The sequence below is a fragment of the Drosophila guanche genome, unplaced genomic scaffold (assembly GCF_900245975.1).
Source record: "Drosophila guanche unplaced genomic scaffold, DGUA_6, whole genome shotgun sequence".
NCBI lineage: Eukaryota > Metazoa > Arthropoda > Insecta > Diptera > Drosophilidae > Drosophila > Drosophila guanche.
This window is the reverse complement of record NW_022995751.1, coordinates 3,772,346-3,786,947: the sequence shown is the minus strand read 5'-3', so window position 1 is coordinate 3,786,947 and position 14,602 is coordinate 3,772,346. Positions and strand designations below refer to the sequence as shown.

Sequence of the window (14,602 nt, the reverse complement as noted above, 5' to 3'; positions counted from 1 at the left end):
CTTGTTTCAACAATTCTTTTCGTATTTTATTTATTTACCGAGAATACGCATAAATATCCCCTTACAGTGGTAAGTATCCATAAATATAAATAGTGGCTAGTGCTTATCGAATATGGGGGCAAATATTTGTAGCTCTACTATTCTGTTGTAACGTTTTTTTTCTCGATCTAAATTAAATTATCACATTTCCTATCGGTTATTTATGTATTATGGTAATTCACTTTAAGTTTGTTTTGCGGACTACAATGGATTGCTAATGGATTGCACACGCACTACACACACAATAATACTCGACCACTTGCCGTGTGGCAAGCGGTTGGAGATGGCCACGATAGCGAATGAGTAGGAGGCAGGGACAATCCTTCACTTGCCCTTCTGCGCCTCCAGATAGGTGGCCGTGAAGGTGAGGAGGCGGTGACGCTGCTTCAGATTGCGGGAGCGTACGTGGGCAGAGTTGAGTTCATCCGTGTAGCTGCCTGGAAACCAGCCGACGGCACCGTCGCGAATGCGCTCGCCCTGGTACCAGCCTGTAGAGGGAAGCAGATCATTAGAAGGGGGAAACGGAAACATTAAGCAAAGAAATGTGCAGCCTCACCATCTGGCAGCTTGCGTGATACGTTGACAACATCGCCCAGCTCTAGATTGAGAACATCTGGCTCGTCGGACTCGTAGCTATGCTTGGCCACGACCTGCGGACAGTCCCAGGACTCGTAGAGCTTCTCGCCGGGCGTTTCCGCCTCTGGTGGCCGCATGGCCTGCAGCCAACGCTGCTGATCCGACACCGAAGGGCAGGAGAGCACCTTGAGGAGAATAAACAAGCATAAGAAACGGAAATTGAAATAATAATCGATGTGCGGCACTCACTAGTTCCACTGTCTTGCGATCGCAGTTCTCGAGCAGCGTCATCAGGATGAGGTTCTTGCCGGCCTGGTCCTTGATATCTTTGGTTGGCAGCTGCGGCAGCGTGTCGCCCGAGGCAATGGTCAACATGCTCCTGGGACAATAGTCAAACACACTGAAGCTGGACTCGCCACGGCGCTTGCAGAGCACCAGCAGATCGGAGAAGAGAAACGCATAGATGCTGGACTTGGTGAATCGCTTGCCAAATGTCAGCTTGGCATCGTCGCCACGCCACACCAGATGTGTGAGCTCCCCCCGCTTGACCAGAAAGCGCGGCTTGGCGCCCTGCTTGGGCACGCCCACGGGCGCAATGGCCAGAGCTCGAATGTGCGAGGGGAATTCCAGCTGCTTCGAGATGCGCTCCAGCTCGTAGGCTTGCTCCCAGCGATTGGCCGCCTCGTTGCACTGCGCCACCACCTTCTGGACGAGGGCCAGCGTGCGTTTCCAGCTCTCGTACTCCTCTTGATTGTGTGGCGATTCCTTGCTGAACACTGCATCGATGAGCAGCGGCAGGCGTGTGATCCGCTGCATGGGCAGCATGAGGAACGAGTGGAGATTCAGGCCACAGCAGCTGGGACTCGCCTCCAGCTTTTCCAGATGCTGCTGGAACACGCCATTCTTGGCCTCCTTTAACCGACGCAGCGTTCTGTCCATCCTGCCCTGATGCTCGCAGAAGGCAATGTACACGTGGAAGTGCCGCTCGGCAATCTCGTAGATGCAACGACTGAGCCCATGCAGCATGATGTTGTCCTGCCAGCAGCACTCCAGCTCTGTCAGCAGTCGCTCGGAGCACTCGTGCACCGGCACAATGTAGGAGAAGAGCGCCTTGCGATCCCGCGGAGTCAGCACCGTGCTGTCCACAAAGGCGCTGTTGTTCATAAAGTGTCGCCGCAGCAGACTCAGCGACTTCAGGTAACTCGCCTCCGATGTTATAATCTCGAACTTGGCCTCCTGCAGGCTGCGCTCCCGAGCTTTGAGTGTCGCTGGAATATACAAAATGGAATCACCGAAGGAACAAGTCAAGGCTGAAGTTCACTTACGCAATATGCCGGAGTGTATAACCTCTGGGATCTCGCTCCAAAGCGTGCGAGATGGTCCGTTCTTTGGTCCCACCAACTGCAAAGCGGATGGTCGCTGCTTGGGCAGCTGTTCCACGTGTGCGGGCTCGGGCTGTGGCTTTGGGCTGCGTAGAGCGTGCATGCCAATCTCCTCATAGCCATCCGCAGAGCTCTCGTGCGCCTCCAGATCGCGAGTGATTGACTGTAAGGAGAGCAAGGAGAATCAATTTAAGTTCTTTTATGGAGGCTCAGCAAACTCACCTCCAGCTTGGCGGCGCTGTACATCTGATAGAGTGGCTCGTTGGAGAACATGCTATGGGGTTCCGTTTGCAGATCATCGCCCAGACCTGCCTCGTTGCCGGTGGACACGCCCGAACTGCCGCTGGAGCTGGCCACAGAGATGCCGCTCGTCTGGTAGAGACCCGATTCAGCGTACCAGGAGCTGCCTCCGCCCCCATGCGTACTTGGCGTGGGCGTGGCCAGGTCGTCGTTGGCCTGCGATGGGCTGCCATTGAGATGATTCGATTGCTTGAAGACTCCGCACTCGGCATACCACGAGGTGGTCTGTCCCGGCTGCCCCGATTGCTCCCCCTGTCCCTGATCCACTTTGAGGCCAGGGAACGGCGGTGCTGGTGGAGGTGGTGGCGGTGGATCGTGTGGCCGCAGCCCAATTGTGGTGCGACGTCTCGTCGCCTTGGCCTCCTTCTTGGCCTTGCGGGCAACGGTGGAGAATTTCTGTGCCTCAGCGCTGGGCATCTGCACGGGAATATCGCCGGAGGAGGCCTTCTCGGAGAAGCCCGAGTCCAGCTCCCCGGCGCTGCTCGGTTCCGGTCCCAGCTCTGGATCCTCCAGGTAGAACGTGCTCCGTGTGGCCGTCAGTCCGGAGAGCTGCTTGCTGTCGAACGTGGAACCCACGAGACTCTTGCGCAGCCTGGAGCGCAGGCTCTTGCCGTTCTTCTGCTTGGCACGCAGCACTGCCGGTTGCTCTGCCGGACTGTGGAAGCCACCACTGCCATTGAGTGTCTTATCCGAGCTGTGGAAGCCATTGAGAGTCTTCTCGGAGCTGCTCAGCGCCTTGGCCGAGTACTCTGTATTATCGTAGATCTCCTGCTGCGCCTTGCCACTCTCCACATAGAAGGCCGTGCCCGTTGTCGTGTTCTCGTACAGCTTCTGCTGGCTGCCCTTTGGTGACTTTTTGTTGGATATAAAATCCTTGAATTTGCGCACAAACTCGTAGACTTGATTCTGTGGTGCCGGTGGCTTGGGCAGGCGATGATTTCTCATGTCCACGCCGCTGTCATTGTGCTGCAAAAGGGGGAATACAATAAATCAAACTATCCAGACACCATTCCATTTTCACTCACGTTTCGCAGACGCTGACTGGGCGACTCCTCGCCATGCTCATCGCTGTCCGTCTCAAAGGAGTCGTAGTCGTCGGAGATGCCCACATGCTCGCCCAGCGCATGCGCGGAGACCGAGTGGCTCTTGGCGCGTCGATGCGAGGCTCGCAGTCCATTGCGTGCTCCATCCTGCTGCCGCTGCAACTGGCTCGAGTGCAGCGTCTCGTAATAGTGATCGGAGTCATCTGTGAAGGAGCACGAAGTAAAGGAAATTAGTTGCGGGTATTTATTGTAAGAAGTTCCCCCTTTTCCCACAGAAACGAACCTACAAAAGTGCTCACTACCATGGACTCCTGGCTGGGATTGCCCAGCTCCTTATGGCACACCCGCAGCGTCGTCACCTCAGCCCGCACCCAGCGACGCTTCTCCTTTTTGTCTAACTCCTGCTGCTGCTCGACAGCTGCCTCGTTCTGGTATAGCGGCTCGGGGGCACAAGGCACGGGCTCTTCGGTTGGCGGCGCATTGAGATAGACGATGGTGGAGTGCTGGCAGGTGACGGCAACTTCGCCAACGGCTCGGGGACGACGCTTGCGCGGCAGTGTCACCAGATCCGAGTGATTGCCATTGCTGCTCAGGCTGCTCGAGCAGCTGAGACGCTGGCCGTTCTTTGGGTAAGTCGCAGACATCTTTTCTCACATTTTATCGAGCATCTGTGGGGGTCTACACTTGGGGGATAAATGAACGAACCCTCAGTTAGGCATTGGAGAACTTTTTACGCTCACTGTAGAAGTTGTTGCTGAACTCTCTCTCTCTCTTGATCAACTTCTTTTCTTATGGAAATGCAATTGAAAGTCGACTGCTGCATTTAATTGAAAGCAATTGGTGGCTGACTTTTCACTGATTGACCAAAAGCCCCAACCCAAAACAGCATTCTGGGATGGCCACACTATACCATATGGTAATTAAACAGGCCCCTCGAGTGTCACAACAATAAAGCAGTTTGGCCAGACAATGATTTTACATATGTACCAGCAAGTACATAGATAAATGGCCATGTGGTGTGGCATGTGGCAAAAAAAGCACACCAAAAGCAGCGAGTGGCATGCAAAATAAGCGCGAAATTATAATGGAAAATGGAATGGTATGGAATCATGCTTGAATGCAGATTGTGGTACAGCCTCAGCAGGTGCCTCTACCATGCTGCGATTAACTGTTGGCTGACTGGCTACCAAATCAAATTTAAAAGCGGCACAAAACAGTGCTGGGAGTGCACGAAGGGGGCATGCACCGAAGTCAGAACACTCTGAAGAGAATCTATTTCTAAGAATTGTAATATTCCTAAGCCGGAGCACCTGTGATTTTATTTACCAATCGATAAAATGACTAAACTGTTCCGGCAATCTGCTTGTATTTTCCCAGCTTTATGAAATCTGAGCTCAGAATGTGCTCTTAATGTTAGATATATCACATAGTGTCAGCAGCACCCTCGGGGCATGAGACTAGACATGAAATCAGCTCTCGTATTACGTATACGTACACGTACACGTACACACAGAGATCGTAGATGAAGAGGCAGTGGCGGAGGCAGGCAAGCGCAGCGAACGCGAACCGGTCTGACGGATATAATAAAAGATAATACACTCATGCAAACAACACATAGAAACATGTACGTATACATATGTTATGGCTATATATGCAGAAATATTTCAAGAAACAAGACAAACATTTTGGGCAGGCGACACTTGTCGTGCGTGGGAGCTTTGTTCTGGCTCTGGATCGACCTGGCTCTGGAAGAGCGCCCAATATTCGAGCTCCGATTTACCGGTTTTAGTTGTGGGCTACATTCTGCGAACCTTCGGTGTTTCATTATTGTGCGTGCTGCAATACTGGCGATTACAATATTCGTAATTATGTACGTGTGGCAGATAGACATGCGATTCAATGCGGAAACGAAACATTACAGACAAATATGCACAGAAACTGTAAGATGTCCAAACAAAAGAAGCACTAATAAGCATCCAGGTACAGTGTACACACATTAGGAGGAACTGGCATAGAAGTAAACTGTGTCCAAGATCGAAACAAGTGTCTGCAAACTGGAGCTTGCTTCTGTAAGTCAGAATATTTATCTCTTTTGCTAATGGTTCACTGCATTGGGAGCACACTGTACACTCTTTATACGTGCATGAAAATGGTCTGTACCGTTGTGCGAAGCGAAGATGATCTTCTGCTGGTGTGATCTTTTGTTTCATTGGAATGCAGTCTGGCTGCAAGGCACGGAGCCATACGCAAGTGCAAGGCCAACACAGTTTGCCGATCTCTGTGCAAGATCTGCAGCTGTAAAAGCGAGGTTCCACCACAATCGGTACATGATTGATTGATTAATGCCAGAGAAGGCATTAAGGTTACTTTATTAAGTGCCAAACGATGTCATTGCCTTCCACTCGGACTGATACGACGCGCCAATGCCGCCCACAGTCATAGGTCAGGCATCCAATATGGTCAACCAATTGGACGCTCTAGCAGAAGCTCGCTTTATGGGCTTCCTATATGCCACATCTCGTCTCGTATATTTTCACGACACTTTCGCTGCAGTTATTGCGTGGCGTGTCAGCGCAAAACTAATGGAAAACGGGCGAACGTGCCGCGGGTAAAAGTTTAGCCGAGAGCTGAGAATTTCCATTTTGCTGGGGCTGTCGGGTGGGGTTGGGTTTCACTTCACCCAAAGCCCAAGACACCAGACAGGCCGTGAAACAATTACCAGATATTTTTCAATTTCCAACTTTGCGACGCGTTCGCTGAACTCTTTTCGCCGCAGCGATGGGGCGTAGAGAGGAGGCGACAGCCCCTTACATAGGATTACGCGCATGCGCAATGCTCGCAATGTAAGCATGAACGTTCGCACTCGAATTTCGAATGAAGCGCCGTTGCATATTGCACATCATGCTTTGGGGGTTTGCTGCCTCTGTTGCTTGTGCAAGCGCACAGCCCGGTTGTCTGCCATTATGGAGTTGTGTTGTCTATTTGCCAAAGTCATCCAAGTCGTCCAAATTCGGAATTGGGATTCCTTTTGCCTGCCTGACTGACTTGACTGGTGTATCTCTATCTATTTTTTTTTGTCTCTCCCCCTCTATCTGCCTTTGTTTCGTGTTTCTTTAAGACTTCTTCAAGGTTGGCTCGCCAGCGGTTTTATGTTTCTAGACTGGTTTTCGTTTTCGCTAAACAATTTCGTCATCAGTCGCCGTCGCAGCGGGCACAACAACAACAACAACAACTAAGAGGTGGAGATCGTAACGGGTGTAAGGGCATCAGCGCAGCGGCTTTCAGTTCCACAAAACGAACATCAAAAACTTGTAATGCAAACTGCAGTCTGCACTCTGCCCGCTCTCTTTGTGTATCTCTCTCTCTCTCTCTGTTTCTTTCTTTGTCTTTGATCATCTTTTCGGATGCAATTCATGCTTTCAACGGGAGTTTCTTTCTTTTTTATTCACAGAGCATCCAGCAACAACACTACAATTCGTAATTATCTGATATTCACATTTATCACACACACAAATTCCTCTCTTCCAAAGCGAACTCGGTTATTTGTCGTTTTCTGTCGGTAAAGCAGCAGCCCCACAACCGCACGATGGAGCTCAACGCGTTGGATTGACTTTTGAGGCGAGAGATGGAGCAGCAGAGACCCCCAACAGTAACCAGCAACCAGCAACAAAAAAAAGCATAAATTGCACGGTCCACTTTATGGGCATTGTTTACGCTCGCTCTCTTGCACTCTCTGGCAAAGCGAGGTATATCGAAGAGAAGGTAAAGCAGTCGCGCTCTCTCCACCAGTCTCGCTCTCATACTCATAGTACGTATACGGGATTAGAGCTTGCACTGCCTTGCCTGCAGTTTAATGTACCCTGCCTGCCATTTGGCTTTTGTGGAACCTGTCGCATACAATCCAATCCACTCTCTCTCCCACTCTATTGTCCAGTGTGCGCGCTTGCTCACACACTTGATTCATGTAACGGGGTTGTTGTTGTCGTCGCTTTTGGCGGGGGCTTACTCTCACTCTCATTTGTAATGGGTGTACGAGTAATTATCTGCTCTGTTAGCTGCTCGACTTGTTAGCCTTACTTTTGGCATTTCGTTTGTCAGACAGCGCCTGGGGGCGAGACACAAAACAAAACCTTTTAAGTGGCCCTGATGATCCATCCACACACAACAATTAAGCGCGGCTAATCGTCGGACGTTCACAGACAGTTATGATGTGGAAATCATGTGTGGATGGTGACTTTTAGCTGGGACACGAACCAACACCGATCGATAAGAGCTTTATTTGAATCGCAAGCTTTGTGATAAAAGTTGAAAAAATAAAGAAAACAAAGAAAAACTAAACAAACATTAGATAAACTGTTTCTCAAAGATGATACACAATCTCACGCGCTGCTGAAACGTTTGTACGTGGATATAATAAATAGAGAAACATTCCCATTCGGATAATAGAAAGAATTCCATTCGTTGAGCACTTTTGTAGATTATTATTTCCCCAAATAGAAATTATTATTGTGGCAAACTTACCCTCTATGCAGCTTATCGCCTTCTTTTGTTGCAGTCTTTTGTCTCTAATGCGCTTCGACCAGTCCGGGCTGCGGGTACGATGCGGCTTGAAGCGTTCCCGTACACTGAAAATAATTAGTTAAATAAATAAACTATTAATTTTCCCTTTTAATAGATTTTAAATGGTTTTTTTTGAGTACTTTAGAGGGCGCTCTGGGCCTCTGGGCAATCGATCATACCACACAGTCATGACACGACCATGTGCAACGTTCCACTTGCATCGACTGACTGACATTATGCCGTTGAGCTTTCAACTAGTAATAGAAACCCCGGGGAATGCATTACAAGGGTTTCCTCAAGGGGCACGGCAATCTTATCGGCTGATAACGCACCAAATTGTGGGTCGCCGAGCTATAGGTGGGAGGAGCTTCAAATAAGCGTGGAGTGTTGCAACTTACGGGCGTGGGACTCGTAGTGTGTTCCCATAAAGGCTGAGATACGCTCTTAATTAGGAACATGGTTTTAATATTCATTTATAACTAATCTATCCTCAAATATCTTTCCCAGATACTACGCACCCATTTATACTCCCAATTCTATGCAAACTCTTCATCCTCGAATTTCCTACGCTCCAAAAAGATTTCGCTATATTTATCCTACGCTCTGCTCTGTTTACATAGAATATCGTCACTTGTTGACTCCGAATGACGTTACCCGTTGTTACGCGGCGAATAATCTCCCATTTCTTTGTTTATTTTTAAATGGAGATTGTTGAAAACAGTGGTAAAAATAATAATAACAAGATGACTAAAATATGAACAATTCTAATTGGAGCACGGACCATGGAAGCCTCTTCGAGTTACAAGAAAAAATCCCCAGATTGCGGGCTGTCCTTAAACTTCTTGCTTCTGCGCTTTTATCAACTCTCTCCCCGACTCTGTTTGGCCATTATCGACAGCCCACAGATAAGAGCCATCCATCGACCGCCTTGACCCGATTGGGCATGTGATTATATTTGGGGCCAGGGGACGACAAAGCGGTTGTTGCAACCCTTTTCGTTGCACCACCGCAACGGCAACACCCCAGCTGACACCCGCACAGCAAAAAGTGAGTGCGGCCCCTGCGGCAGTCAGTTTTCTGCTCCTCCGATAAGATAACAGCCAGGCCCAAACAAACTGATAAGCAATTTACGCAGAATTCATATCATCCAAAACATCCCCTACACCACCCTCTGGCCCTCTTTCAATGTTTTTGGAATAAATTAAATATACTAGAGATTTTTTGTTGCTACTCACACAACAAACTGTGCCTCGGTGGGCGGCGGCCCCGCCTCCAGGCGGTCTGCTGTCGCTGCTGTTGCTCCCTCGCCATCGGATATGTCCACCCAGGCATCGCTGTTGTCGCTGGAGCCGGCTATGGAGGAACGCTTGTCACCCGCCCGCTTGCCGCCACCGCCACCGCCACCGCCACTCGATGATGCACTGCCGCCGCTGCCCAGGGAGGAGCGGCAGCCGACACTGGCACTGCCGTACATCACACAACCGGTGGCGGCCAATGAGGATTCGTACAGGCTGTTGGTCTTGTGGTCCGAGGAGATGGTCAGGGTGGAGCCGCTGCTGGAGAGCTGGATGCAGGTACCCGTCGCTGTTGGCGTTGTCTTTGTCTTGCGGTAGTGGGAGATGCTCTCGTAGCAGTTGGAACCCAGGGAGATGGTGCCGCTGCCGCTGCTGGCTGGTACTTTGGTGTGCATCGACTCGTAGCAGCCCTTGATGGTGTCGTAGATGTTCTCATCCTCATCCTCATCCTTGGTCAGGTCTGGCTTCGGTGGCGCTGGTCGCAGCAGCGTTGGAGACTTTGGCAGCACTCGCTTTGGTTTCGGCAGCTCTGGCAGCTCATCGCGTGTATTCCTGCCCAGTGTGCCGCCATGAGTTCCAGGAGATGGTGTGGACAAGGGCAGTGTGTCCTCAGGGTTTGATGTGGGTGTGGGTGTGGGCGGTGCAAAGGACTCGTAACCATCGAAATCTGGTGGCGTTGCCTCGCAGGAGCCCTCTATGGACTCGTAGCCCTCCAGCCAAATGTTGGGCTTGACGCAGGCAGCTGAGGCGGATGCGGATGCGGATGCGGATGCGGATGCCTCCTCCACGGTCTGGTAGATGTCCTCGATGATCTCCGACTTTTGGATATCCACAATCTTGAACAGGCTCGAGGCCTGCGCTTCAGTCTTGGCTTCGATGGCAGGCAAGGCAGAGGGTGTGATGGGTTCGTAAATGGATTCGGGCTCCTCCTCTGAGGGGATCTCCTGTCGTTCTTCCCTGACTGACACTTGCTCCTCCTTCTGCTCCTCTTTCTTCTTTTCATTTTCTGCCTTCATTAACTGCTTCTGCTCCATGATCATCTGCTCGCCCTCGATCGCATTCACCAGCGTCACATTCACCGCCTGATTGACCAGCAGCTGGTTGTTGGAGATCTGCTTGTTGGCCGCCTGATACACGAACGAGGTGTTGGGCAGCAGCCGCTGCTCGAAGTCATCGTTGGTGCCCAGCAGCAGCTCACCCGCCTCCGAGTGGGCGCTGATACCCTTGATCTTCTGATCGAGCACCTCCAATGCGTCGAGAATCTTGGAGTCGGCATCCGCCTCAATGCATTGCCCCAGCATCAGCGGCGAGTTGGCACCTGTCTGCTGCTCCTGCTCTGGCTTTGACTCCTCTTCCTGCTTGGTTTCCATCTCTTCTGGCGCCATTTCTGTGACCATTTGTAGCGCCATCTCGGGTGCTGCTGCTTTTGTGGGCGAGGGACTGGCCGACTTGCGGCTTCTGCCAGCGAAGGTGAAGCGCAGCTTCTCGTAGATGGAGGCATACTTGTGCTTGCGCTGCTTCTGCCGCTCCTCATCCAGCTCCAGTTCGGGCTTCAGATCATCCTCCTCCATCTCCATGGGCGGCTGCTGCTCAGCTGTCGGTTGCTCTTCTTTGGTTGCCTTCTCCTCTGTTGGTGGCTCTAGCTCCACGGGCGTCTTGGCCTCCTCGCAGACCACCTCCAGCTCTGCGGGACTCCCCTTTAGACTTCGCTTTGTCTTGAGCGTGAGGTTGTTGCTCCTGGCAGTGTCTGTGGCTGCCACCAGATGCCGCAGCTGCTCGCTCTTCTGCGGCACCGATGGCTTCTCCAGCGTCTCGAACTTCTTGATGTTCCGCTGCACCGTGGAGATGCCACTCTCTGGGGGTGGCTGCATCGTGGCTGGCTGCTTCTCCACAATCTTGTAGACATGACTGCCGCGTGCCAGCCAGACGCCCTTCTTGCGCTTCACCTGCTCCAGCACGCGGGCATCCTTCTGGATGATTTCGTTGAACTGTTGCGTCAGCTTGGCCACCAGGCTGTTGGTGCTGCTGCTGCTGCTGCTGCCAGTAGGGACATCAGTGGCCTGCCCCATGCCTCCTCCTCCTCCTCCGCCGTTGCTGCAGCTGCTGCTTATCCTTCTCGGCGTGTGGTGCTGCACGTAGGATCTGCCTGCGTGCGTCTTGAAGCTGTATTTCCGCTTGGTCACCGCTCGCGTCGCCGTTGACGTCACAGTGGACGATGTTTGCGTGGAAGTTGTATGCTCCGATTCGCTGCTGCCGCCACTCTGGGCGCTGGCCGCGCTGTGACTGACGCGGACTCGGGCACGGGCTCGCGATCGGGCAGGCGTCGCCCGGAGCTCCACCTCCTCCTCCGGCTCCTCCTCGTCCGCCTGTTTACCACCCACTTCCATGTCGGAGATAACGTTATCTGGTAATCGCCGCGGAACTGGCGATTCCATATTGCACTCAATGCTGGCAGGTGGAAGCGGCGGCATGCTGTCGTCACATTTGCTCGCGACTAAAGTCGCACTCGCGTTTTTAGTCGCGTAGGCACTCGCGTTTTTGTGTGCGTTTATAACCGTTGGCTCGTCACTGCTGCGTCGCAGCTTGCCACGCATTCGCGCCTGCTCCGCGTTCTTGTACTTGTAGAAATTGTCCTTTTCGCGCTGCAACTGCTGCTGCTGCAACGCGGCGTCCTGCAGATTGTGCAGACTGGCGGCGCGTTTTGCCAGCGACTTTTCCGGCGAGGGATTGTTGAACGCGTTCACCAGACAACTGACGGATTTGTTCAGCTTGCGCAGGGTGCCCAGCGAGGAGGCGCGCGACGACGATGACGTTGATGCAACCGTTTGATCCTCGCTGGCGCTTTTGATGCGTTTGCTCCACAGCAAACGAAGTGTTTGGACACCACGGAAATCGCGAAACGCCCGCGACTCGCAATTGGAGCTTTGGTTTTGATTCGGATTTTGATTATCGTCTAGTGTGGGGTTATCGCGCACTGATTGGCGATTGTTATTGTCGCTATCGGTGGCACTGCCACTGGCACTGGCACTGGCGGCTGCTCGCGATCCGTTCACCAGCCAATTGATAATTGTCTTTTTTGTCTTACGCGGCGAACTTGTGGCACCCGCACTCGCGGCACTCGCGGCACTCGCGGCACTCGTTGCATTCCCATTGAGATCGCAGCGATCCCGCACAGGTGACATGGCCATGGCCATGGCTGGGGACCACATCTGTGGTGACGTTCTGCTGCGGTCTACCAGCTACTTGGTTGCCAGCAAACGGCACAAAGCCGATGATGCAGCTGCTGCTGCTGGCCCCGTGCCTGGAACGACAAAGAGAAGAGAAAGCTGTTGAAGATTCTGGTTCATCTGAATGGCAAGATGGTCTTGCATGCAAAGTGGTTCTGTTTCGGCTTATCGATTAGTTTAAATGGTGGCAACAGCGAGGGGTAGGAGTAGCAATTTCTAGAACAGATTGCTAAAAGAACAGCGCGAAGCTGTTGGCACATTGCAGTTGAGTTTCAAGAGGGAGTTTCCCCCCTAACTCCCCAATTTATTTATCTTATCTTCAATGTTCAAATTAAGTCTTAAATTTCTGACACTTTTCCGCCTTTCTTTTTGCTATTTTTATATTGGTTATTACGCATTCCCTAAGCTTCATTTCAGCACACATTTCATTGCACTTTTAGCACAGAAAAAAGGCACAGGGAAAGCCAAGTAATATTTTGCGCAAGACATCACTCGCATGGTGGGGCGCCGACAACATGGCGTATGCGTGATACGCTTTGAATGCGACTTGGGCTTATCGCTCAACGACGATCGATGGATGATGGCTGGATGGATGCGGAATATGGCACAAAGCCACAATACATATTGTCTGTCTTGCCCACAGTTCCCAGCTCTTCACACCTGACAATTGTTAACCCTCCCACAGCCACCGCTGGGGCAGGCGGGGCACGTTTTTGGCACACACACACACACACACTCACACATAGAGCCACAGAAATGCCAATTATAATGAGCGATTACATAAAGTGAGACGACAGCGACACACACAAACGACAATGTGGGGTCTACATACTCGAACTATTTCTTTATTTCGCTTTTTATTTTATCACCAAATGGTTTTTTAAGCCGCTTTTGCCGGGCTTTTTTTTGGTAGCTTCGTTAGCTGCCATCTGCCTCTATTTGATGCCTTCTGTGTGGCATAAAGGGGCAGATGGAATGGGCTTGGGCCCGTACTCTTATTTATATTTTCTAGCTGTCACATTTGTCGCTCTCGCACGCGGTTAGAATAACAAAAAATAACTTATTTTCCTTTGGCATTGCAAAAAGGTTTTTTAAGCAAAATATTATTATATTATATACGAAACGAAACGAAACAGACACACATAGATATCTGCACAGAGACAAGTATTGGTGGCAATGCAAATAAAAAGCTAAAGAGCTAAAAATTGTTGATTACGCAAACGTCTTTTTGGGGCCATAATCGTACACATTTTTTGTGATATTTAACTGAGGAAATTGTTGGCTAAAAAGTGTGTAAACATGACATTTTGATGGGCGATTATTTGGCCAATTGCAAGGCGGAAAGCAAACAGGCTGAACATTCCACGCAGAGGGGGAAGCCCAATTAACACTTGACAATAAATCCTCCAGGGAAAGAGTGTTTCGGACTTCAGATAAACCCCCAAGAATCGTTCCCCTTTGGGCCAGCTCTCCAGCACATAAATGAAAATGATAATTTCAATGCCTTATGTAGACGATTATGTCTAAGGTAAGGTAAGGCCATTCGCGGCGGTCAACAGCTTTTTGGCCTGGTCAATACAAAATGCTTTGCATATTAAACAGTCTCTCGCTGCGCGCCCAAAAAGGAAAATGTAAACAATTGACAAAAACGTCGATGCTCGTGGCAACTGGAGACACAATACAAAAGCAAAGCAACACAAAAACTGAACCTCATCTTGAAAGGGTGTTTGGACCTACGCTATACAGCTTTGGGGAACTGCTAGCAACTCAAATATTGAAATACTTCAGCGTTACCAATCAAAAACTTTGCGACAAATTGTCAATGCTCCGTTTTACGTATCTAATGCAAACATCCACAAAGATCTGAATATTCCAACCATTAAAGAAGAAATAAAGAAAACTAGTAAGAAATACATCGACAGACTCCACAACCACGAAAATAATTTAGCCTTAAGTCTATTAGACAATAGCCTAACAGTAAGAAGACTGAAAAGATACCACATTCTCGATATCCCTGATAGATAAATTTAACAAACTAAAAAGATGTTATATATAATAGCAGGGCTCATTGGAAAACTGCTATTTCTGTTAATTGAATATTAATTATACAATTTACTTATTGTTTAAAAACAGATTGTAAATATAAAGAGAGAGAAAAAAAAAAAAAAAAAAAAAAAAAT

At 50.3% G+C, this 14,602-nt stretch overlaps 2 protein-coding genes across 3 annotated transcripts in view; both read right to left on the bottom strand.

Annotated features, from left to right (window-relative positions):
• LOC117587037 (rho guanine nucleotide exchange factor 5) lies at window positions 1-6,949 on the bottom strand. 2 transcript variants are annotated; one of them, XM_034277466.1, is made up of 8 exons: window positions 6,837-6,949; window positions 3,624-4,023; window positions 3,323-3,543; window positions 2,220-3,263; window positions 1,941-2,160; window positions 865-1,883; window positions 596-800; window positions 1-527 (listed from the first exon to the last, which is right to left on the bottom strand). In XM_034277466.1, exons 2-8 carry the CDS (start codon window positions 3,982-3,984, stop codon window positions 364-366), a joined length of 3,234 nt encoding a protein of 1,077 aa, XP_034133357.1. In that variant the 5' UTR covers window positions 3,985-4,023; window positions 6,837-6,949; the 3' UTR covers window positions 1-363. The 2 variants fall into 2 exon arrangements, with proteins under 2 accessions (XP_034133357.1, XP_034133358.1); XM_034277467.1 differs by having other exon boundaries at window positions 3,624-4,018; window positions 6,837-6,946.
• A 770-nt stretch (window positions 6,950-7,719) lies between these two features.
• LOC117587154 (pneumococcal serine-rich repeat protein-like) overlaps window positions 7,720-14,602 on the bottom strand; it is a 10,232-nt gene continuing 3,349 nt past the window's right edge. The window contains exons 2-5 of the mRNA XM_034277659.1: window positions 11,535-12,496; window positions 9,136-10,124; window positions 7,862-7,965; window positions 7,720-7,808 (exon numbers count right to left, since the gene is read on the bottom strand). Of these exons, the coding sequence (XP_034133550.1) occupies window positions 7,720-7,808; window positions 7,862-7,965; window positions 9,136-10,124; window positions 11,535-12,404 (2,052 nt within the window). The 5' untranslated portion in view covers window positions 12,405-12,496. The remainder of the gene's footprint in view (window positions 7,809-7,861; window positions 7,966-9,135; window positions 10,125-11,534; window positions 12,497-14,602) is intronic.

Excerpts from the sequence above, each read along its gene's own strand:
- LOC117587037 (XM_034277466.1), bottom strand. The coding sequence starts at position 3,984 with ATGTCTGCGACTTACCCAAAGAACGGCCAGCGTCTCAGCTGCTCGAGC. Across the intron at positions 2,161-2,219 it reads ACAGCGCCGCCAAGCTGGAG|TCAATCACTCGCGATCTGGA; the intron begins GTGAGTTTGCTG and ends CTCTCCTTACAG. Across the intron at positions 1,884-1,940 it reads TATACACTCCGGCATATTGC|CGACACTCAAAGCTCGGGAG; the intron begins GTAAGTGAACTT and ends TGTATATTCCAG.